At 46.8% G+C, this 24,723-nt stretch overlaps 1 protein-coding gene and 1 long non-coding RNA gene across 27 annotated transcripts in view; both read left to right on the forward strand.

Annotated features, from left to right (window-relative positions):
• The first annotated feature begins 226 nt into the window (after nucleotides 1-226).
• Nucleotides 227-1,389, forward strand: LOC3290205 (uncharacterized). The gene is made up of 2 exons (XR_009764814.1): nucleotides 227-563; nucleotides 633-1,389. It is a non-coding gene; the product is annotated as an uncharacterized LOC3290205 (long non-coding RNA).
• Nucleotides 1,390-2,471: 1,082 nt separating this feature from the next.
• The window catches only part of LOC1277253 (protein phosphatase 1 regulatory subunit 12A), a 78,709-nt gene continuing 56,457 nt past the window's right edge, over nucleotides 2,472-24,723 (forward strand). For all 26 annotated transcript variants that reach the window (XM_061649073.1, XM_061649076.1, XM_061649090.1 and 23 more), the window contains exons 1-2: nucleotides 2,472-2,796; nucleotides 4,675-5,688. In XM_061649073.1, coding sequence (XP_061505057.1) covers nucleotides 5,434-5,688 — 255 coding nt within the window. In that variant the 5' untranslated portion in view covers nucleotides 2,472-2,796; nucleotides 4,675-5,433. The remainder of the gene's footprint in view (nucleotides 2,797-4,674; nucleotides 5,689-24,723) is intronic.

Genomic DNA, 24,723 nt, shown 5'->3' on the forward strand with positions numbered 1-24,723 from the left:
TGTTTTACTAGCCCATAATCTCCTCAGATATGCATGTTGTTCAACTGTTAGACCCAGTATTTCAGCTAGCAAAAAAAACCCTCTAAAACGACTGCCAGATCAAGCAGAGATCGGCGCTAGGTTAACTACAAATTCATTTTACTTTAATCGTAAACCAATAAATTTCGTTTCTAAAGTAACCTTCCAATCTTTGCAAGATGGGCCAGCCAATATGCGTCATAAAAAAACAAAATCCAATGTATCTCCATGAAGTCAATCAATCAATCATCATTACACTGGACAGTGACGACATTGAAGCGAATCTGTATCACCGATAACAACGGGTCGTTTGATCCAAGCCAACGATCTGGTACTAGAAAGATAACCAGGATTTCTACTATCTTACGAGGAGGGATGGTGGGAAGCGGAAAAATGTCATGTTTAATTAAAAATAAAACCCTTAGCGCGCAGAAGACGAGCGCTGAGTGTTGTGGTGAGTGTAATCGCCTTTGGCAATGCGAAAAGCTGCGATTTGATATCAGTCCCAATTACGTGGCTGAGGCGCGTAACACTAACACACAACGGTAAGGCAATCCGGCTCTGACGGAAGGGCCATTCGCACCGGATGATAAACGTGTTAATTTAATCTACAGCCGATAGTCTCGATTGTTGTCTCAAGTGCTACGCTCCCGCTGATAGGTTATCATCGTTCATCGTCTTCGTAGTTTGGAACGACCGTGTCCAACCGTGGAAGTGCCGTCTCGCAGTGTCCGGGCAGCGTGTCAACAGTTTACACAAGCCAGCCCAATCATGGCTTTTGGAGACGGCGATTCCGTGTCATCGAGCAAACTCCTTGCTGTGGTAGAGCCCTCCGACCAGGACATTGCTATCCAGCACGTGCCATCGGCTGGCTCATCGGTGGGAATCGATTTCCTGCTGCTTGTTTGCTTCCTGGTGATGATCTTGCTGGTCGGGTTCGTGTTGCGACTGTTTCTTCAAATGTGGCGTGCCCGCATCGAGTGCCAATGGACGGAGGATGCGGCCGTAGTACGGCGATTAGTTTAGCGAGATAGTGCAAATTGCTGAACGCATCGAGCGCTGCCGGAAGGGAGCGAGTGGCGGGAACAGGGCCGAAAGTGGGAAGTTGATCTGTGATATTTGGTGCACTTGCGTCATGGGCGATCATAAACCTGTGTGGTGTGATTTTATTGAAGGGTGAGACATTATTTTACTGCTCCGTTTATTTCACTGCAGCCACGTATGACGACACACACGCACACACTGTACTGTGATAGATGATGTAGGGGGTTTGAAAGTAACGATGGATTGGAGTGTTCGAACCAGAAAACCAGCTGATGGTGATACGAGGAGAACTGAAATTAATAAAACGTCAGTAAAGTTGCTAACAAATTTCTGCGGTCCAAGGACCGTAAAGATATCAGGTCAAGTTATAAGCCCGTTTTGACAGCTAGGTGGAAGAAGAATCGACGAAGAAAACTGACAGTTAGTTTTCCGCGTTTGGCGAACGCTTCAAGTTCTCGAAGGAAAATTTCCATTTTAAATCACGGGCAGCGTCCTAACAAACTAAAATATTCACCCAAATTGATCTCCACCAAATATTAACCATGCAAAACGTAAACAATCCATCAATACATATACAAGCGGAAAACCATCTGTCAAAATCGGAGCCCAGGGGGGGGATCGCCAAAACCGCTATAACTACACCTCATTATACATTCCACCTTGCTGCGGTCTTATTTTTCAATTTTGCTTTGGAGCCACACGTTATTGATGGGTAGTAAACCAATACATTTACAAATCAGACCCTACAGATTTCTACTGGTCACATTTCCGTAAGCTTCTTATTTTCATTTCAAAACGGAGAATAATAAAAATGAGAAAGAAAAACTAAAGTAAATTGACCATGACTATATGAGCACTTTTAAAATAACGGTCACTTGTTCATAATCATTACTAGCGCCATCTATTGGATTTCCCCCAGACATGAACCAAATGCAATGATTAGTCAAACAAGAAAAAAAAACGATTAAAAGCATGTTTTCATTATGATTTAAGTTAATTGTACAAAATGTTTGATAATTTGTATAATTTTGCAAACTATCCAAATTGTTGTGCAAATAAAAAAAAATCAAACAATTTTTCTCTTGCACATTCGTACCCCCTACCGCACTGCATCGCAAACTGATCGATTATGTGTCAAAATGTCACGCAACGCGTTTTTACGCAATTGGTTCAGGCTAGACCGTGCAACATTGTCATCCACCATGTTGTTTTATTGAGAAAGGGGATGTTTGTGGCCTTTTTGTAACATACTTTAGACACGCTAGTTAGCTTTGTTATCCAGTTTTCTGATGCTAAATATAATTAAATTTACCTTTTCTACAGTCTTTTTGCATGTATTTTACGCGTGAAAAATCAAAACCTGTGCGGACATTAGCAATGCACTGTACCCGGAGCTCATACGTCAAACGTCAACGCACTGTCAAACGGGCACCTGGATGGCCGAACCTGCCGAACGTTCTGGTACGTGGTGGATGTACGACAAGCGAGCAGCAGAGAGAGCGAGCACAAGAAATGTGAATTCGTGAAGGCAAATTTCGCACAGTGAACGCAGCGTAGCCCCCGGAGGAAAAAGCACACACGCACACCGTAGCCGCAGCCGCGTGGATTCGTCGACCGTCGTTCGTGCCGCAACGACACTACGCAACGGCCGCAAACGTTTGCCGTGCTCTTCCGCTGCTGTGCTGCGAAAAGTTGGTGTTGCAAGGCGCGCCGCAGCAAAGCCAAGGCTGAGAGGTTGGATATATCTGTAGCTCTTTTTTTTTTCTTCTCCTTTTCATCTGTTCTGTGTGTCGTCTCCCTAAGCCCCGCTACAACAGTGGGGCTTTTTTTTTGTGCGCGTTGTGTGTAGCCAGCCAGCCAGCCTGCCTGCCTGCTTCTTCGTCGTTGTCGTCGTCGCCGTCGTTGTCGCGTCGTTCGACATCGTTTTGCGCCCGTGTGTGCTGCTGTGTGCTGCTCCCATTCCGCGTTCTCGCGTGTGTGCGTACTTAAATAGAAATCAGAGGAGGACGGTTTTTTTCCTCTTCTTCTCAGCAACCTGCTTCTTTTTCTGCTGCTGCTGCTTCTTCTTCTTCCTTCTCTTTGCTGCGTGTGGCTCACGGCAAAAGGGCGGGGGTGAAAACGGGACATCCATCTCTGTGTGTGCGCGCGCCCCCCAACAAGTGTGGAATCTTTCACTGGCCTGGCTGCGATGCGTGCAGTGTGTGTGTGTGTGTGTCTGTGCTTTAGCATTTGGTGTGTGGTGTAGCGAATGTGGCGGAATCCGCCACAGTTTCCAACCCGATGCGCAAGGCTAGTGAGCGTGAACGAGCAAGAGCGAGTGTGTGAGTGAGCGAGAAGCGAGAATGTTGGTGAAGTGCATCTGCCCCCTTCTGGAGAAGGAATCGCTTTTTGCTTTTTGCTTTTTGTTGACGCAGAAAAAGGGCATTTTGACCATGGCCGGGCTGTTCCGTCGTGATCGGATCAAGGGATTTCGGTTGCAATTTGCACGTCACTCACTGTTTTGGGGGCGCCGCTCTGGGGGGGGGGGGGGGGGGGGGGGGGGGGAGATGGATTGTGTTTGTCGCGGAACCCTCGGAATCATATGCATACTCGATTGGTGATCTTCTCTCCCCCTGTGTGTGTGTGTACGCGCGCGTGTGTGTGTTGATGTGCGTTCGCGAACAGTTGCCCATACCTGTGTGCGCCTGTGTATCCATGTGTGTGTGCGTGTGTGTGTGATACGTACGCACTGTATGTGTGTACCGCTCCGCCACACGGTTCTCTGTGGCCCGATCGTGGCGGGGCCCTTGAGAGATGGCGTTTTAAACGCGAGATGTGAAAAATTATTTTTATTTCAGTCATCACACACACACACACACATGGGCGAGACACCACCAGTGCTAGAGAAGGATGGAGGAGAAACAGGGGGATGAGGATGGTGGAAAAAACAGAGAGAACACTTGGTCACTTGGATTTATGTAACGCGCGCGCTGGTGGTGCGCCGTTGGGCAAGATAAAATAAAATAAAATACCCCGCACACACACACACACGCGCAAATACGCGCGGTCGGTTCCGAAACGGCAAAAAGTTATCGTCTGCTATGTCCCTGTCCCCTTGTGTCTGAGGCAACACAGGGGGTGGTAAAAAAAGGGTTTGAAATTGACACAAACTCTATCGGACGAAAATGCAAAGTTTCAGATTTTTTGTTTTTATTTGCTGCATCCCAAGAAGGAAGCACAGTGTTTGAGTGTCCTGCGAGTGCATGTGAAGGTAATACGCACAATTGCACGACCAGTAAACACACACAATTGAGTGGATCAGCATTCAACGGTACCGTCCTTCACCGTTCACTATCGGAACGTGACGTTGTTTTTCGGATGGAGAGGAGGACAATGTTGTGCAGGGGAAGGAAGATGCATTTCACCGCTATCAGGTGTGGCGCCTACTGCGATGGGCCAGACAGCAGAAAAAGGGACTGTTTCGCTTTAGCTCTCAAGGGCCCCGAGCCCACAGCACACAGCAGCACTGGAGAGAGATTTCCGTTTTTAACACCAATTTATTGTTTTTCTTTGCATTTCACTTTCCATTTCGCGGTGATTTTTAAAACACTCTCCTTTTCCCTCTAATTTTAGCAAACCCACGTTGTGAAGCGTTAAAATACCCCCGAAAAAAAGGAACAACCTCAAACCTCTGGAAGAAGGTACTCACCCCGTGCGCGCGTCTTTCGCTCAACGCGACAGCATCCAGCCATCCGGGCAGGCCTGTATAGTAATTGACCTTTTGGGGGAACACAGAACACAGCAGCGTGTGCGTGTGCAAACCTGTGTGCCGCTGTGGCACCACTAGGCGGTGGTGGTGGGTTGGTGGTTGTATGCCCCCGAGCGCAAAGGCCGGAAGGTGATGTGTGCGTTTATGGTTTCGGATGTGTCGCTGTTGGTAGTCGCTAGACGACGGGCAGCAGCAGTAGCAGCAGCCTCCCTTGGCAACGAGCGCCACCGGCGGTAGTGTTTCGGAGTGTTGGTTGGTGCGCCGCTCTATCCCCGAACCATAAGGAAAAGGTTCTTTAAAGCCGCGTTTCGGAAACTACTGAAATCGCCTGCACGCATTCGAGCCGCGACAAGAAAAAAGGGCGATCCCCGTACGAGTGCCGTGTGTCTCTATTTGTGTGAATGTTTAGTGTGTGTGTGTTTGAATTTGTGAATTGAAGAATTTGTGCAACAAAGAAGCTCTCTTTGAGATATTGTGGTTTGTGAGATAAATTAGAGAAAAGAAGAAGAGAAAAATAGATCCACAGTGGGCGCTTAAGCATTTTTTCCACTTTTTGCGTGTGTAAGCAATTGTTAGTGTGTGTGTGTGTGTGTTTGTGCGCGCGCCAGTGAAAAGGATTCAACATGTCGCTGGATAACCGGAACACCTCGGCCCAGTACAAGCGGGCCGAGCAGCTGAAGCGCTGGGAGGAGTCGGAGATGAACAAAAAGCTGAGCGGCGCGCCGAAGAGCCCCTCGTCGCGGCGCATCAAATTCTCGTCCGGCTGCATCTTTCTGGCGGCCTGCGTGGCCGGCGACAAGGAGGAGGTGGAGTGGCTGCTCAAGAACGGGGCCGACATCGATACGGCCAACGTGGACGGGCTGACCGCGCTGCATCAGGTGAGTGGGGGCCGCGTTGCTGGCCCGAAGAGGGGGATTAAAACATTGTTTCCTATTTTCTTCTAGAACGTTATATGTGTGTGTGTGATTTCATAGTTCATTAGAGAGACACAATTTGCACAGTAGCAACGGATGGTTTCAATGGCTGCTAGATGAAACCCTTTCATCATCCAGCAAGAGCAAATTTATTTCTCATTGCGCATCGTGGATGGTGGAACGTCGATTTTACATGTTCAAAAATTACGTTAAGGGTATGCCAAGAGTTGATGCAAAGCGTTCAGAGAGCCATAAGCACTCCTGTCAATGCAACTAAGTGTGTCCCTTCACCTTGGAGACGAATGTTTGGGTTTTGCTTATCGATGATAAGCTTGTCTACATTCCCGAACTGCGCTGATTGCATAAAGGAAATGGGAGGAAAACAATGGTTATCAGCCGCTGTACAACGATCCCACTGATATACGATGAGTCAGGCACTGCTTCATGCAATCATACAGGCAGACTGTGAAGGATCACTGTCCAAGGCAACTGAATAGTACACATTTAACATAATTTTTCTAACATTTATCTGTTTTTTTTTTAAATAAGCAAACGCATAAATTGGATGAAATTGTGTCCGTTCGCCACCCCACATATTGCTACTGTGCAACCTATGTGTCACGCACGACGAGAAAATTGCAGCGAAAAAAGGCCCACGACGTTCACTGCAAGCAAAATCATGAAATGTTTGAGTTCAACGACCCAGCATGACCTATTGCGCCCTTCTGCCAATGTGTCCTGCAGTATGCTGTGTTGTGAGGCGCACTGCTTTAAATGTTTCAATGCAATTGTGTACATAAATTAAACTCTAGAATCGAGGTAGAATGTAGCAGCACTACACTGACAGTGAAAAGTCTTCCCCCCGTACCTTACGAACATGCTTATGCTAGTGATAAGGCCAGCAAAAGGGTTTCCTTTATTTACAATGCATTTTAGCGCGTTGGTCGCGCAATTTTGCGTGTGTGTATGTGAGGTAAACATAGGCACTCACACCTTAGTGGATGCCGCCAACGCGTAGCTCACCGATTTGTTGTTGTTTTGGCCTGTGATTTGCTGTGCTGGCGGGGTGGGCTGGTGGGCTTTTATTTGAACCTACTACTACTACCCGCCACCGTCCCACCGGCTAATAAGAGCGTGAGCGCTTGCGCTGCCTTTCCGCCACGTACAGCTGGTTTGCTTTCATTCACGCGCGGTTTTACGCCGCCGCCTGTAGTTAGTTGTGCCAGAACAAGTTGTGCACGGCAAATGGGAGGGCTCGAAAGGACATCGCGGAACTCCCGGTCCCGGTTACTCACCACTACCACTGTCTTGTGTTGCGAGTGACCGTTCCAGGTTTTCACTCTGTGCGGGCATGCGCATTTTTTGTGTTTTGTAAGTGGATGTTTCTTTGTTTTGTATGTACTCTGACTCCGTTCAAACAGAAGGAGATCCTTTGTTTACATCTGGCGTTGGTGGGATTTTTTTGTGGAATGCAGAAAAATCTAATAATTAATTCCTGTTTTGTAGGTCAAATATTTTAATTTATTTTTCCAACTTTTCCCACGATTGCTCTCACGGGATTTTAAAAAAAGAAGAAACATTTCATTACCCTTCGCTCGTTGTGTGAGTATGTACGTGTTGTTTGGTAGAGGGTTTTTGAAAAATAAAAAGGACAACGTTCTGCTCTCGCGCGGCAAGCCGATCGAATTCAGTGCTTGCGATTTTCGTTTGCTAATTTTAGCGCTGTCTCAGAAAACAAGAATAGCACGCATTTTCCGCAAAGTCGCGAAGATCTCGGTGCGTGTTGTTCGGTGTGCTGTTGTTGCCTTGCCCTCGGCCTCGGCGGTTCAGGATGTTTCGTGGTGTGTGGCAACTTTCACGAAGATGGTGGCCCGCTGGCCATGATCTCGTCCCTGCTGCCTCGGTTAATTTCGTCCGACCGGCACGCGCGAAAAACCTTTTTTGACTCATCCCCCGTGCTCGAAAGGCAGCGGGGGTTTTGAGGAAGCTAAAAGCAGGCCGTATTGAAGTGTGCAAATGTGTTGGGGGAGAAAGATCGGCTAGCCACAACGCCGCAACGCAACAAAGTAAATTGTTTATGGAGCTGCTGGTGTTTTCCTTGGGTGTGTGTGTGTGTGTGTGTGGTCTATCGGCTGCGAGCCAACGGAAATGGATGGACAGTCGAGATCTGCTAGAAGTTTGCGCTGTGGTGTATGCGAACATCAGGCGGAAGTACCGATCTCGTTCGGTTTTGCGTTTGATGGTTATTATGGGTTGATGTTACATTGGGTTATTATGAATCTTGGAGCAAGCAGCATCGTTTTACCGTCGTTATTATTTATTTGCATTTTTTTATTTTAAATATTTCTGTGAGCTATAGGCGACCAATAACAGTAAATATATCCATGAAAATAAATCATAACGTTACGTATAACAGCAGTAGCGCCAGCAATTAGAGAATGAAAAATGTTTAAACAGAAGTAAGTTTGAAGCAGATAGAAACAAGATCAGATAGTATTAATAGTCAAGTATTAAGGTACTTTGTGAGCAAATTAGTTTTTGACTTTTAAGTGATTCATTTTTAAGAATTTGAATCACCAATTTAAAGAACCAATGAGAACCTCAGATTTGCCTCAGTTTCCATATATCTTTCTTTTGCTTATGCATTTCCTTGTTTTTTGGAGTACAGTATTGGAGCCTTTTACGATGCTAGTCAGCTTTGTATGAAGTTTGACAGTTGGCGGCTGAAATCATGTCAACACTCCATACAAAACCACACACAAAACTAGACTGCGATTTTTAGCCTTAAAGCGCCCAATTGACATTTTAGAGCAAGAATAACCAGGAAGTCCCTTTAACTGGAGCCTTAAACTTCCCTTAAACTGCATCAGTTTAAGTGAATTTAGCAAAAGTCCTTTAAAATCAATTGTGCTGCGGCTTTTTCGATGCTTTCTTCTAGATTCGCTAGGAAATGATGTTTCCTATCGTTATAGTTGGTCATGTAGCCAAGTCTAATTTACGAAACCCACCAAATCTTGGCGCTTTCAACACACTTGATCACCCACATCTCTACTATTTCAGGCGTATTGAGTACTAATTGAGCAGATATGGAAGAACAATTTCGAGCAAATGTCACTTGGGCTAGAATTAGATTCGAGTACCTGCTGGAAAAAAAACAAGGTCGTGTTTTTATTTACCCCAAGGTGTATTAAAGAGATCATGTGATGGAATCTAGAATCAAAGTGTATGTAGACTAAGTGGTCTCAAAGCCTGTTTTTTTATAACCAAATTTAAACGTCAATTTTTGACAGGACGGGCGAAAACTTTTGCTCAAACAGGCTTTCTGGTACCTTGAGGAATACACAAAACTCTCTTGAACTCTCTTCATTCAGAAGCAGAATGTCTCAGGTGTAATAGAAACAATACTACCCTTGTATATCGAAACCATTAATCAGATTTTAGGCATTTTGGACCTAAAAGGGGGTCGTTATACACGCTAACATACGGTATCTTATCCATATTCAGTCGCAAATTGACAAGCAGTTTGAAGTACTAATAGCTCTGCTATTTTGTTTTTTTTTTTTGTTCACTTTCATTCTTCAACTTTGGCCTTATACATGAAAATAAATCTTTTTTTTTTGCCAACTAATCTACCGCACAACATTGCTACCTTTTACAATTGTTACCTTAGAGTCGGCCCAATATAGAGGTAAACCTGCCCCATCTATTGAAGTGCACGATCGAGTATTTTGCCACCGCCTTCAGTCGGGCATAATGTCTAGTAAAGTAGCTAATTAAGCGATTATATTTTTTTACGATCACGCTTCGTCAAACGCTGCACATCAACATCGAGCTGCCTGCCTGCCTGCCTTTTTGCCATCAGCAGCAGCCGCACCATCTCCATCACACCCCGCTCTGCTTGCGGCGTCGATAAAGCTGCGTGACGGATCCGGGGTTACTTGAATCGACAGTAAAACAAATAATCGTCGTTACAGGAAAGCGCACACAACGGCACGAGAGAGAGAGAAGGTAGCGCAGCATTATAATGCACCCGAGGAGGGGTGGGACCACCACAACCACCACCCACCGCTCGGTGCCATTCAATACCTGCCGGATTCGGTTTTGTGTGTCCGAAGATCGGTCGCTTGGCCCCGGGACAGTGGGGCCCCAGGGGATGCAAAAGGTCAGCTGCGATGAATGAATGAATTGAGCCATTGAATAAAGCATAAATTTCTTTAAAGACCAATCGCGACAAGCGGGCGGAACGATTGTAAGTGTGCGTGTGTGTGACAGTAAAAGCTTTCAATGATGTGCACAGGACTGTGCTGGTGCGCGGGCGAAAGGAGGACCAAAAAACGAGCCGATATTTTCGATACAATTCCGTCTCCGACAGTTGGTCCGACATCACCTTTGTCGCTCGCCCCTGGGAGGCAGTGCGAACAAGAAGTCGTTTTCAGTCATCCCCGGGAAGACGGCCAGCGTCTTCGGCTCGAGGGGGGGAAGGTGCACCGTAAATTAACCATAGCACACATATCAAAATTCGCATTAAAATCCGGTCTCCGTCTTGCTCTGCTCCGTTGCTCCATGTACCGCAAAAGAACACGAGACGACGACCTAGGAGGAGTTGGTGATTGGCGGCGGGCTGTGTTGTTGGGCTGACGATCGCGCGCCACACATCTTGCTCTCCTCCTCCCTTTCACTCAATGCTTTTTATGCGTCGCGCCGTCGCTGCCGAATGATCGTCGAACGACTCGACCGTGATCATGATGGTGTGTGTTTGGTCCGTGTCGTGCCAGAAAACCCTTTTTTGACGCGAGAGTCGATGAAATAAAATAAAAATTAATTCGATGCTTGCGAGCGCGAGCGGACGGGCACTGAGAGATGCTCATCTGATGCATATGGCCGTCCGAGGCTGTCGGCAATGGCAAGAGGGAAGGCTCATTTGTTGCATTTCGGTCGAGATTTTGCATGCACATCAGGTTTTGCCATTTTGCACGGGCAGAAAGACACACACACACACACGGGCAACCTAGACACTGGCGTGCCAGATGCACACTCGAGATGGCGCGCTCTCGTGCGCTGATAAGGTAATTAGTTTCGTGGAGATGTTATGAAAAACAGCAAGTTCCACTGCTTCACCGATGGCTGGCCGGTTTTTATTTTATTTTTGCAAACCCTGCACAAGCCGATGGTGTCTGGTGTCTGGCGGTGGTGGGATCCAAAATCGATTTGAAAATTTATTTATATCCATTACCCCGCCAACGATGGCTGGTTATGAGCAGCAGTAGAGCGATGTGTTTATCGCACAGACAGTTTCGTTCGCTTGTCCGTGTGTGTGTGTGTTAATGTTGTTGAGTAAGGGAACGCAGTCGATCGATGGATCGGAACCGCCAGAAACCTGCCAGAGAAAGTGTTGTTGAGTAAACATGTGTTGTAAAATGATTTTCGGGTAGAAGCTTAATCGACCATGAAGCGGTGGTAATATTGCAATCCTTAGGGGGGTTTTACGATTCCATGTAGTGTTTTTTTATGCAGTCTGACATTTGTCAACGATCGTTTATCGCACAAACCATGAAACAAACTCAGGCCTTGAATTTCAGTCTAGATGTATTTCGAATTAAAAACAAGAATTGAGCAGGTTCTTGTGTACGAATAACGTTACATTAATTAAAATGTTGTAGTTGAAAATGTTTTAATTGTTTTTTACAATTGAAAAAAACAAATGTTATAGCTGTTTCCAGCCCGAAAACATAACGATTCCCAGATCGTTTGCAAACATTTGTCGAAATCCGGAATGTAACTATCCTACAAGCATGCAAAATACAGCTTGGAACATTTACATTGACACGGGATATAATTGTTTTCCTACTTGAGCTAACAAATTTCAGATTAAACATTTAGCACGATACCCCTTTTGCTAACATTATTTTTTTGATGGCTTTAGATTAATTGTAGAAAGTATAACGGAGAGCTCGAAGCATCTTTTATAAAGCCTGACTTAATTCATTTCGTTTGCTACAGGGAGAAAGCGTCATACGTAGTGTTGTGGTCACGAAGTGGAAGGCTCCCTTTATTCGGCGTTAAGAACGTATGCAGCCACTGAGTGACTGATGAGCGGTTAGCAGACGAGAGAGCGCCAGACGCTCGTGGGACACCGTCGGGAACGCAAGGGCTGATCGTGTAATAAAGTATTGTGTATTGTTTATTACGTGTTCGGTGTAAATATAAACTGTGTATACTCTCGGCCATCCGAACACAACAGTGGCGACGAGGAAAACAAAATAGACTTTTGGGAGTTTTTTTTCGAGTAAAGTTTACGTGTTATGCGTGTGTCAGTCATTGCTATAACTCTCGTGCTAGCGTCGCGCGTGTGTATGTGCGTCGCGTGATCGTGCCGCGTCTCGGGTCGTATTTAATTTGTTTTATCGGGTGTTCTGTGCGTACTGCAACAATTCCTTCGTTACGGAAGCGGAGAAGAATGAACAGCCCAGGAGATCAGCCCCCATCGGAAGAGCAGCGTCGAGCATCGCAAAATTGGTACAGCGTTCCCGGTGCAGCAAGTATGCCGCAGCAGCCGCAGCAGCCATCATTAGTAGCAGTGCCACCAAATCTACAAAGTGCAATGCCCTCAGCATACCAGAATCCAGCGCCATCGCAGAATTTTGTTGAAGGGTCATCGCACCAAGCAGCGTCATCGCACCAAGCAACGTCATCGCACCAAGCAGCGTCATCGGAGCAAATGATGCAACTGATCATTTTAATGCAGAAACAGATAAGCCAACTCACATTAATGCAAAATAATTCGGCAACTGCCAAGCCCCCAGAAAATGTATTAACTTCCGCACCTTTTGCAGAGCAAGTACTCGATTCTTTATCGCACCACATAAAGGAGTTCCACTACGAGGAGGAAGCAAAAATGACCTTTGCTTCGTGGTTTGCTCGATATGAGGATTTGTTTGAACGAGATGCTTCAAGGCTGGATGATAGCGCAAAAGTGCGGCTCCTCATAAGAAAACTGGGCGCAGCAGAATATGAAAGATATGCCAATTTCATATTGCCAAAGAGTTGTCGTGATTTTTCGTTCAGCGAAACGATAAAAAAGCTGTCATCGTTATTCGGAGTGAAAGAGTCATTGTTGCATAGGCGTTATAAATGCTTGAACCTAATGAAACGACGTAGCGAAGATTATCTGGCATATTCTTGTCGTGTGAATCGAGCCTGTGTAGATTTTGAAATTGGAAAATTAACTGAAGAACAGTTCAAGTGTCTGATATACGTATGCGGACTGCGGGACGAAGAAGACGTCGAGATTCGAACACGTCTACTTGGAAAGATCGACGACCGAAACGACACAACACTGGAAAGTTTAACAGCAGACTGCCAGCGTATTTTGAACTTAAAAAAAGACAGTGCTATGATCGAGAAAGCAGCAACCGAACAAGTTTTCGCTGTGCAAAAGAAAACTGACGAACCAAAGTTTTCTGAGCGCCAAAATTTCCAGAGCAGAAAGCACGAATATAAGCGTCCTCAAACCCTACCTGGAAGAAATTGCTGGCTTTGTGGAAAAAATCATTGGGCGCGTGATTGTCCTTTTAAGTCGAATGTGTGTCGTGTCTGTAAGAAAAAGGGTCATAGAGACGGTTACTGTCCAAAACCGAAACGTTATTCAGATAGCCCAACATACAGAAACAAGTTTTCATCACGAGTGGTTTCGGTGAATACAACTAATGTTCAGCAAAGGCGAAAATATATCAATATTTTTATAAATAATGTAAGCACTCGATTGCAGTTCGACACAGGATCTGATATAACGATCATTAATCGAAACGTATGGCAACGTCTTGGAAAGCCTGAACTAAAACGAACAGTTAGCGCAAGAACAGCATCAGGAAGCGGACTCTTTCTGTTAGGAGAGTTTGAAGCGAATGTTACCATCGGAAGCGTAACTCATGTGGCTACTTTAAGAGTAGCACCGGCAGACATACTATTGCTCGGAACAGACTTAATAGACCTGTTCGCACTTGGTTCTACCCCCATGGATGCTTTTTGTAGGCATATTTCATCTGAGGATTACTCTAAGACGGTTGAGCGGAGATTTCAAGAGGTCTTCAACGGCATGGGTCTGTGCACAAAGGCTAGTGTAAAACTGCAGCTGAAGGAAAACGTTCGTCCAGTATTTTGCCCAAAGCGACCGGTAGCTTATGCAGTACAGGAGTTAGTCGACAAGGAACTCGATCGACTAGAGCAGATGAGCATAATATCTCCAACGGATTACTCTGAATGGGCAGCACCTATCGTCGTCGTCCGCAAGGCAAACGGCAGCATTCGGCTTTGCGGGGACTACTCAACTGGACTAAACGACGCGTTGCAGCAACATGAGTATCCTTTACCATTACCTGAAGATATCTTCGCTAGACTATCGCAATGCAAAATATTTAGCAAAATTGATCTATCCGATGCTTTCTTACAGGTAGAAATCGACCCTGCCTACCGATCTTTACTCACCATCAATACGCATCGAGGTTTATTCACCTACAATAGATTGCCGCCTGGTATTAAGATTGCTCCAGCAGCGTTCCAGCAGCTTATCGACACAATGCTGGCTGGTGTAAAAGGAGTGTCATGTTACATGGACGACATCATTGTCGGAGGAGCCACTGAACAAGAGCATGAAGCGAATTTAATGGCAGTTTTGAAAAGAATTCAAGAGTATGGATTCAGCATTCGATCGGAAAAATGCGCTTTTAAGGTTCAGCAACTAAGATATTTGGGTTACATCATCGACACCCACGGATTGCGCCCCGATCCAGCGAAGATCGATGTCATAAAAAGGCTTCCTGAACCAACAGATGTGAGCGGCGTCCGATCCTTTCTAGGAGCCATAAATTATTATGCCAGATTTGTCCCAAACATGAGAGAGTTGCGATATCCACTGGATAACTTATTGAAAACAAATGCACAATTTCGATGGACCGCCGATTGTAAAAGAGCGTTTGAAAGATTTAAATCCCTGCTATCATCGAACTTGTTGTTAACGCATTATGATCCAAGGCATAAAATAATAGTATCGGCAGATGCATCATCAATAGGTATTGGTGCCACTATTAGCCACATGTTTCCCAATGGTACCATACGTGTGGTTCAACATGCCTCTAGAGCACTTACAAAAACAGAAGAAGGATATAGTCAAATAGATCGTGAAGGACTGGCAATCATCTTCGCGGTAACGAAATTCCACAAGATGATATTTGGAAGGCGTTTCCAGCTTCAGACAGATCATCGTCCACTACTGCGGATCTTTGGGTCGAAAAAAGGGATCCCAGTCTACACTGCCAACCGCTTGCAGCGTTTTGCGCTCACGCTATTGTCATACGATTTCGGCATTGAATATGTACGCACCGAATCATTCGGAAATGCCGATGTACTCTCCAGGCTAATTAACAAGCATGATAAACCGGATGAGGATTGTGTAATCGCTTCTGTTGCACTAGAGATGGATGTAAAGTCTATTGCAACAAGCGCTTTAGTTACGTTTCCCTTGAGTTTTAGAGAGGTCGCTCGAGAAACGAATCGTGATCCTATAGCAAGGAAGTTGCATCACTATATAAAAAACGGGTGGCCACGTAACATTGCCCTTGGCGCAGATTCATCTCGTTATCACAGCAGGAAGGAGGACTATTCAACGGTGGAAGGATGTATTTTGGTCGGAGAGAGAGTGTTAATACCAGAGAAACTACGCAAGCAATGTCTGTCCCAGCTTCATCGAGGACATCCTGGTATCCAGCGCATGAAGGCGATTGCGCGTAGCTATGTGTTTTGGCCGTCGTTAAATGAAGACATCATCGATCTCGTCAGTAATTGCCATTCATGTGCTCTGGCAGCAAAATCTCCTGCTCATGCTGATCCTTTGCCGTGGCCGAAGACAACAACGCCATGGGAGCGTGTCCATGTGGACTACGCGGGCCCAATAGATGGAGACTATTTTTTGGTAGTAGTCGATGCGCATACTAAGTGGCCAGAGATCATCCGGACGGCTAGTATCACAGCCCGTATAACCGTTAGCATCTTGAGAGGGTTGTTCGCGCGTTTCGGTATGCCAACGACACTGGTGAGCGACAATGGCACACAATTCACCAGCGGTGAGTTTTCAGAGTTCTGTTTGAGTAATGGTGTGCATCACATTACGTCTGCCCCGTTTCATCCGCAATCGAACGGGCAGGCAGAAAGATTCGTAGATACGTTTAAGCGCTCGTTAACCAAGATAAGAGTAGGAGGAGCACCGCTGCAGGAAGCACTGGACCTATTCCTACAGACATATCGAACCACGCCAAACCCTCAGTTAGAGCAAAACAAAACACCTGCTGAAGTTATGTTTGGACGACCTATACGAACGTGTTTTGATTTACTCCGTCCCCCAAGGAAAATTCAACATGACTTTAGAGAAGGGAATGAAAGATCGTTCGAGCGTGATGACCTTGTCTATGCTAAGGCGTATAGTAGGAACAATTGGCATTGGGTTCCAGGAAGAGTGATTCGGAAACGTGGAAATGTTACCTACGAGGTACTGACTGGTCATCGCAGCGTCATTAGACACATTAATCAACTGAAAAGGCGTGGACCATTCAGCAGCCCGGGTCCCATGACGGAACGTTTCAATCCATTACCGTTGGATGTATTATTGGATTCCTGGAGCATACCCGTTACACCATCAGTGCTCCCAGATGTTTATCCAACACAACTTGCACCGCCAGTGGCGACTCCAACTGAGCCGCCATCTCTTCCCCCACATCGATCCATTCCTCAGCATCAACGTTCACCACGTCGCTCTTCTCGGTCTAGAAGAGCTCCACGTCGGTTCGATCCGTACCTACGCTATTAAAAAGGGGGAGATGTTGTGGTCACGAAGTGGAAGGCTCCCTTTATTCGGCGTTAAGAACGTATGCAGCCACTGAGTGACTGATGAGCGGTTAGCAGACGAGAGAGCGCCAGACGCTCGTGGGACACCGTCGGGAACGCAAGGGCTGATCGTGTAATAAAGTATTGTGTATTGTTTATTACGTGTTCGGTGTAAATATAAACTGTGTATACTCTCGGCCATCCGAACACAACACGTAGCAAAACGTAACTCCGAAACTTTGGTCCTTCGTACCGGATTAGGTGTTACTGTCGCATTACATCACACGCTGTAGCGTCCTACGCAAGTAGCGTTGTTATTATTGCGTGGTGTTTGAGTGCTGCAACATCTGCTCTCACTTATATTGAAATCATCAGGACAATATTTATTGAAAAAAGATGCGATCGTCACCGATAAAACAAACCACTTAACGATTATGGCGCGCTTAATACGCTATTGAAACAACGAGACATGGCGTAAAACTTGAATATATGCAGACCCATCGTACGTCATGCAATGAGAATAGGATGTGTGATGCACACGCCAAAAATCGCCAACCATGGCTCTACTCTACAGAATAATCCACGAGGGTGAAGGGTGGCTGATGGTGATGATCGTGATCGCACTGTGATAGTGATGGTTCGCTTACTTCGCCTCGGTCTACTTCCCGTTCCATCTAGCGTTCTGCTCGAATGGCAAAGCGCAAACACACAAATGCGCTTCTGTGAACTCTCCCCAACCGTTTGAGCGACTGTTGCGGTAGTCTAGCATCCGAATCGATTCCAGGAGATCTGCACCGGTCAACTGCACCGGGCCGGGGGGCCACATCTGGATTCGTTTATAACGATCGACGCACGCCGCGCACCGGTTTTGATGAACGAATTCCAGAAAACCTCTGCGCCAGCGTGCCGCTTTCACTTGACCATTGCGCCGCGGTCGGTAATGGTTGGTCGTGGTTGGAAAATTGCAAACTCCGCGGTCCCTCTTTTGGGTGGTTGCGACCGATCGATCTGCGGTCCGGTGATTCACGATCCACAAACCTCTACCTGTACCTTACCCACTGCTACCGCTCTACATCGTCATGGCTTTCTAGCTGCACCATTAAACGAGGGGGATTGCACTCGGCAAAGGCAGACACAGGGCAGTGCAGTACACGCTTCTGGTGCTGCCTGCCTGCACTACATTGCCACACCAAGCGTTCGCCGCGCGCAAGTGTCCGCGCAGTAGAGTAGAACCGTGCTGCAGTAACAACAGCATAATTATTGTTTTATGCTCGGGCACGGGGGCAGGCTTTTGTTGTTGCTGCTGCTCTTCTACGTGCGGTGGTTTTGTACACTCTCCCACCACATCGCGCGCTACCGTTATAACTGCATGTTTGTTATTGCAGCCGCCTTCGCGAGGCGAACCGAGGCACAACAACAGCACAACACACAGTGGTTTATGCGGTTCCCGCTCTTGCGTCTACGAGAGCCACTGTTTTCCTCGTTTTTCCCACTTTCCATGCAGCCAGCCACTATGATTATGGTGCTACGGTGGTGGGTGTTGTTGCTGTGTTCTCGGCCCCTTTGCCGTGCCCGTATTCAAACAATACACCCAACACCCTCACGGTGCCAATGGAGAATGGGTTTAGGTTGGAACTCGGCCTTTCCTTGCTCACTCTTCTGGCATGTTTTTTGCCCACCTCACACCAATATCGTATCATGGTAATCCGCCGGAAAATCCTTACGGACCCGCGGAGGGTAGGAGGTTGGTTGTGTTTTCCGCGATTGAATCTGGTTACGGTCCGGCGGTGGTAGAGGATGGTTGTGGTGCTTAAAACCCACATGCCCTGTTTACTTCCCTGGAGGTTTCTGTTTGCGTGTTTGTGTGGCTCTATTGGATTTGTTTAATTTTTATGTGTCGCTCCCTTGCCCCTCTCTATAGCTTTGTTGTTAGTGATCGCACGCAATCTTTTTTCTTTCTGTTGGTCTATCGAATTGAATGTGGAACGAAAATTGCGTTCAGTTAAGTAATATGTGTACTGTTGTATGAGTTTATGTTTTAATGAGCCGTTTATACTATCACTAATAGGCCTTATTATAGCCAGAATTTAATTCCACTTGAGTCTGTGAAATGCACTCCAAGCTGAACCTGCTCATACAAAATAAACTGGAAAACAATCATCTTTTGGACATCAAGAAGACTCGATTGCAAGAACAGAATACGTCTGCATGTTTTGTAGATACCATTAATATGCTTGCTAGAAGTTCGTTTCATCACTTTGCTGAGGCTTAGAGCTTCCCGCATCAAAACTGAACAAACTCCGATGCTCGAGTAGTATCCTCATCCCAAAATAAGCCAAATTCGCATCGCTTTCTTGGGAATATATTTAGCTTGTCCCGGGCGGGCGCGTGATTTGCGTCGAAGGTTAACATTTCGAAGGCGATGAATTGCGCGTGTGCGCATGCTCGCATCATGCTCCGGAAGTAGTTAAGCGATTGTGCTCCAGATGATGAAGATCACGCACAGCCCCGATCGGCAATGCGCCGTCTATGGGAGTTAATGGTACTTAACCTCACCCCAGCTCTCGCTCTCTGTCTGCATTTTATGGACCCAGCAAAAGAGTACTTCGCTGTGGTACATATCTCTGGTGGTATCTCTTAGAATCATGGCCAATTATTTCCTCAAGGTGGAAGTACCGTCGATGGCGCATGCTGCGCCTTAAGGAAGGAGAGCTTGATTACAGGCCCATAATCCTCGTAGCTATCGTGATCTTTATGGTCTAAGAAAAGGAGAGAGAGAGGGAGAATCTGAGCTTCCCCGAAGAAGCTGTATATCTCGCAGGGTGTACGAGATGTACTGCTTTTTGACGCCTGAACCACATTAACCGAGCTCGTTTTTCCACCACCATTACCATCCACATCAGGCCCGCTGCCGCTCCCTTCTCCAACCAGGCTGCTCCACCCGGTAGTGCGGAGATCTGCTGTGTGCGGTGGCGTAATTAGCTAATAAAACTCTCATTTTGCATCATTTCAACACTCGTCGTGCCCTTGCCCACACGCGCGCACTGGTTGCCCTCTTCGCCGCCCAAAGATCAGCCAACCGTTCCTTCTTCTCTCTACCTCTTTGTTGGCTGTGGCAACACGCAATGCCGGTAAACGTGGAGTTGGGGTGCGGTTTCGCCTCTGCCATTTAATGCGATACGTGCGTGTGTGTGTGTACGTATGATGAATACGTTGCTGTCCTCCCTATGGTTGGTTGAGCGTTGGATATTGGAGAGGAGAATGCATCAGTAACCCCCTAAAGAGACATCTTGACAGAAATGTGGTGATCAGAATTTGATTCGTTTCGAAGATATCCATCCTACCCATCAATCGGTTCTAGATACATCCCCAACCAGAACTTCCGGTACACCGACACAAACATTACCTTGTCGTCTGTTTGCAAGAAATGGATCAATCTCCTGCAGTATCAGCATACAGTTCAAATCGCCTTTTTCCTCTCTTTTCTTTGTGCTCCGGTGCTCGAACCGCACATCTCTCGTACCCCGCCATTCATGGGCGGACGGGCACACAGAAAATGGGTCAGAATAACTCGAGGCCGTCGACAATGATACCACCGTGCACACCACTGGGCCCCGCGTTGTGTCGACGAGGTGTGGGAAACGACGAACCCTCAAAAACCCTTCATTGCACCACACGCGAGAACTCACAGCACGGTTGCGCCGATTACAACAAGGCAGTCGCTCCAAAGGCTTAACCACCCCCCATCCCTTCGAAACTGGATGGGTGAAAAGCGTGAAGAAGAAAGAAGAAACTCCTTTTAGCAGCAGCCAGCCCTCCCGTATATATCCATTAAGGTGTCAGGGTTGTTGGTGGCGCGCGCGTAGTTAGGAAGGTGATTTATTCGCCATTTTTGCAATGCTGCACACACACACACACACATGCGGACAACACTTGGAAGAAGTAGGAAATGAAGCAGGCAGGGAGGTGTAAAGGAGGGATGCAAGTTTGGGCTACAATGGGGCCTCCTTCGCCTGTTCTCGCTTGTGCCGCCATGCGGTTTTGCGCAATCCGCCGCCATCGGGTGTGTATGTGCGACGACATTATTGCGTACGTGTTTCGGTTTTGCGCACCCCGTCGGAGTCCTCGTCGGATGGCTTGTCGTTTGCGCGGTGTGTACCATGCTGCTGGATGGTGGTGGTAACAGTTGTAGCAGAGGGATAGCAGCTTCCCTCCTTCTCGAGGGCGCATTATTGGGGTGGAGAGTTGGTGCTTTCGCATATAAATCAGGCAGGTAGCCTCTCTCAGTCCGTACAGGACCCAGGGGTGCACTCTCGGGTCTCCATAGGGCTACAAACACACACATGGCACTTAACCACGCGTACGCTTTGGGGGCCGACGATCGTTTGATCATCGGAAACCGCGACCCCGCCGCCGCTTGGTGAGCGTAGCCGTGGTGGTGGTGTGACGGGAAACCGGCCTGTACCCTTTATCTAATTAAGTATGACAATTATTGTCAAAATAATGTGAAGTATTGCCTGATTTTGCTTTGGCATGCTAAAGGAGGAGGAGGTTAATAAGGCACAGGCCCCCTTGTTTGCAGTGGGTCACCGGGGTTCGTCGTCTGTTCGTACCGCAGGGTTTTTTTTTGCAAATCGTACGAGGAAACGGTTCAAAGGATCGCACTAAATCACGCTCGTTTTAACATGATCACCAGTGTGAGCAGCAGCATGTTGGCCTATTCTGCTCCAGAGCGCTTTACTTGTCAGAGTTCCGCTGCAAGCTTATCGTATTCTCCCCACCCTTGGGAGGCTGTGGTGGAGTTGCTGTGGCGATTCACTTCACGCGAGGCATTTCGGTGAATGGCGCTGGGCTGGCATACTACAGCGCACGCTCCCCATCATCATAACCTTGCGTGTTCGCGGTTCGCGGATAGTTGCGGTTCTCTGGCTCCGGCAACGCGGCTACTATTCCACGCGAGGCCCGCCGGCTGCGCTTATCCCATTCTTTCGCTACGGGCCGCGGGGAGGTTCTAGAAAAGATGGACGTGTGTAGCGGGTTGGCGGTGGTGTATCGTGTTTTGCAGCGGGCCTGCCGGTGGCGGTGCGTCGCACATCGAAAGACGTCATCAGCAGCCGGGTGTACTTGAAAAGGTTTTGATCCACTCACGGGCGAACGGAGGCACTCGTAAACTCTTCCCCCCACCCTCTCGCAACAGCATCTTGTTCACTGTTTCAATCCCTGCGTTCTACGTGATTTTTTTTTGCTGTCGTTGCTCTGTTGCGCTCCTCTCGTTTATTTCGCACCAGTTACACTGAGTTTGTCGATCCTCACCTGTCATTTGATACACTTCGAACCGGTACCGTGAGCGACACAGCACAGCCAAATGTCGAGCACAGGAAGCCGAGCCAAGAGAGGACGTCACCGAACGTGTGTCAAGTGTGCGGCTGCACACTACATGCAACGGGCCCCTCAGTGGCAGTGGTTGCAGTCATTATTATTTACCTTTCGCATACATTTTTGTGGTTTTGTGCGGATGTTGTTGGTGTTTTATTTTTATTATTTCGCCTGTTGCATCAGACCTAAAGGGATGATGAGTGATTGGGGGGTTTTTTTTTTTAATTTTGAGAAGCCACTTACACTATCGATCACGCTTGGACAAGTTGTTTTGGGGTCCGTGTTGCGACAGTTTGGAGAATCCTTTCTTGTGTGTCTGCAAACTACAGTGGCTCACTAAAATGGTGGTACACTGTTGTAGTGTTCGGTAAATTTGAATCAGATTCATGAAATTGAATGAATCTATAAAATGGTTCAAGAATGTGAACCTCGAAAGACTCGTGAATCTCGAAAGATTAATGAATTTCAAAAGATTCATATATCTGGAAAGATTCACTACTCTTCAGGGGACTCATTTAAGGAATCATCAATACAGGCTTTCCCGATTTCTTGGCAAATACCACGCAGCCGGATAATTTGTTTTGCTACGGGGAGACGGTCCAAGCGAAGATTGATCCTTTGGGATTAGAGATTCATGATTCTTTGAAGAATCGATTCAAGATTCGAATCTCTCATCACTGAAGATTTATATAAATGAATCACAACGAAAGATTAATGAAATCTAGCACTAGTACACGCAACATTTTCGCAGATTTTTTGGCAATTATTTTGGCCAGTTTTCAAGACTTAATATCGGTACTACTATACTCAAGCTATGTGTATGGTACTACCATTCCAAAGCTTTGTGAATGTGTCACCTCCGAGGTCATCATCTAATTAATTCAATAAGCAAAAGGAGAAACTTCCCACCAACTCAGGCTACATGTAATGAATGACAAATGTCTTATATAGGCAATTAGAGTTCTGTAAATGTCATACGAATAAGAATGAAAGGGAAATAATATGGGTATTGTTCCAATTTGTACACTTGGACCATTCTTTTGCGATCAATCTCAATGTAAATACAATTTCATTATCTTAGCTAAATGTGTTATAAAATTTCCCATCTTGTGTTTATACATCTACTTTCAAATGAGACAATGACAACCAAATTGTCAATAAAAACAACAAGGCTGTTCAAACAAATGTAATTTTACGGGCAGTTATCATAATTATTGATATATGATATATGAGGCTAGTTAGCTTGACATACAAATTCTTTGCTACTGTACCATAAATTTAGAGAGTCACTGTATTTTGATGCTTCAGCTTCTCGCAACGCGGGCGGATCAAGTAGCACACGATGACGGCTGGATGAACTTTTCTTTTGGGGCAATGCAATGATGCCTAAAAAACCCGTCAAATAAATGAAAATTGATCGTTACGCAGCCGCTAGCCGTGCTACTGACAGGGGCTGTGGATGCTGTGAGAAGCCCGACCGCGGGAAGCCCTAGAACGGCGTAACAACAGTGGTGGTGCAGAAGCTTCTGAAAGCATCGTGACCTCCCGTAGGTCAACGTTTTCGGCATTGACACGACCACTGCGCGATCTCGAGTGTGTGTTTTAATCGACAATCCGGTTGCTATCACTCAGTGCACTGAGTGTGTGTGTGTGTTGTGTATAGGTAACGAGATGACATTACGTCACTTGCTTTTGTTCTACCGCTTGTCTCATTTGTAAGGGTTCTTCTCTCTCTCGGCGCTGTACAGTAGTAGTAGATGTGGTGTGCTCTCGGGGCACCGCCGTTACAGCAGAACGCATTTATTACATACTGTTCTGTTTCCTGACTTTTTTAATCTCTCGATCATTAAACTACACACAGACACGCACACCAGAATCGGGAAGCGCTGCTGTAGTACACCCGGTGCGTGCGGCTGATAATTTAATAAGCTTTAATTAGCGTCAACAATTATTAAGCCAATTGATTGACAACCGCGCGCTGCTGTGCTGGACGAGGAGAGAGAGAAAGAGACTGAGAAAAAAACGAAAAAAAAGCGAAAGCAAATACATCAATACGCTGGCTCGAGTAGAGGCTGCGGGTTCTCATTATGCACTCTCGCACACAGCGGCAGTCGCAGCAGTACGAAAGGGCCACTGCAGGGTTTGCTTCCGATCGCGTGCGCCCACGGAGGCGTAGTGCCGTACCTGTTGGACCACACGTCATTGGCCAACGTGTGCACCAGTCTCTATGCTTGCCGCTGCCAGTTTTGTTCTAAATTATCGTCCCGAGATTTGTGAACCGTTTCCGGCCCTATGTTCGATTTCCGACCGGGGCACCGGCACACGCAGCAAAACGGACCAGAGACCCATAATTACGCTTCCCCGTCATGCGCTACTCTAGCGGCACGAAATCTTTCATCACAACCTCCGTGAGGGTGGAAGAGGGAGTGGTTTGGAGGGGGGAGATGTGTGTCTGCGGTTTACAATAAGCACGAGCGCGATCGATATCTCCCTATTTCCCGATATTGCGCGCGTACCTTTTGGGACGTCAGAGAACAACGTGTCCGTCTCCTCCCGACTCTTTCTCGATCTCTGGGTTTTTCTGGGAGGTTTGTAGCTGTAGTATACACCACCTTTTTCTACCCCGTTGTGTTGCAGTACTACTACTACTACCACAAACTCGCACAGTACAGAACATAGTGAGAGAGGGAGAGGAAGGGCCAGTTTTCGCTATTACAACCACCAATTTATGGGGTGGTGGGATGTTGG

Source organism: Anopheles gambiae, chromosome 2 (genome assembly GCF_943734735.2).
Source record: "Anopheles gambiae chromosome 2, idAnoGambNW_F1_1, whole genome shotgun sequence".
Taxonomy (NCBI): Eukaryota; Metazoa; Arthropoda; class Insecta; order Diptera; family Culicidae; genus Anopheles; species Anopheles gambiae.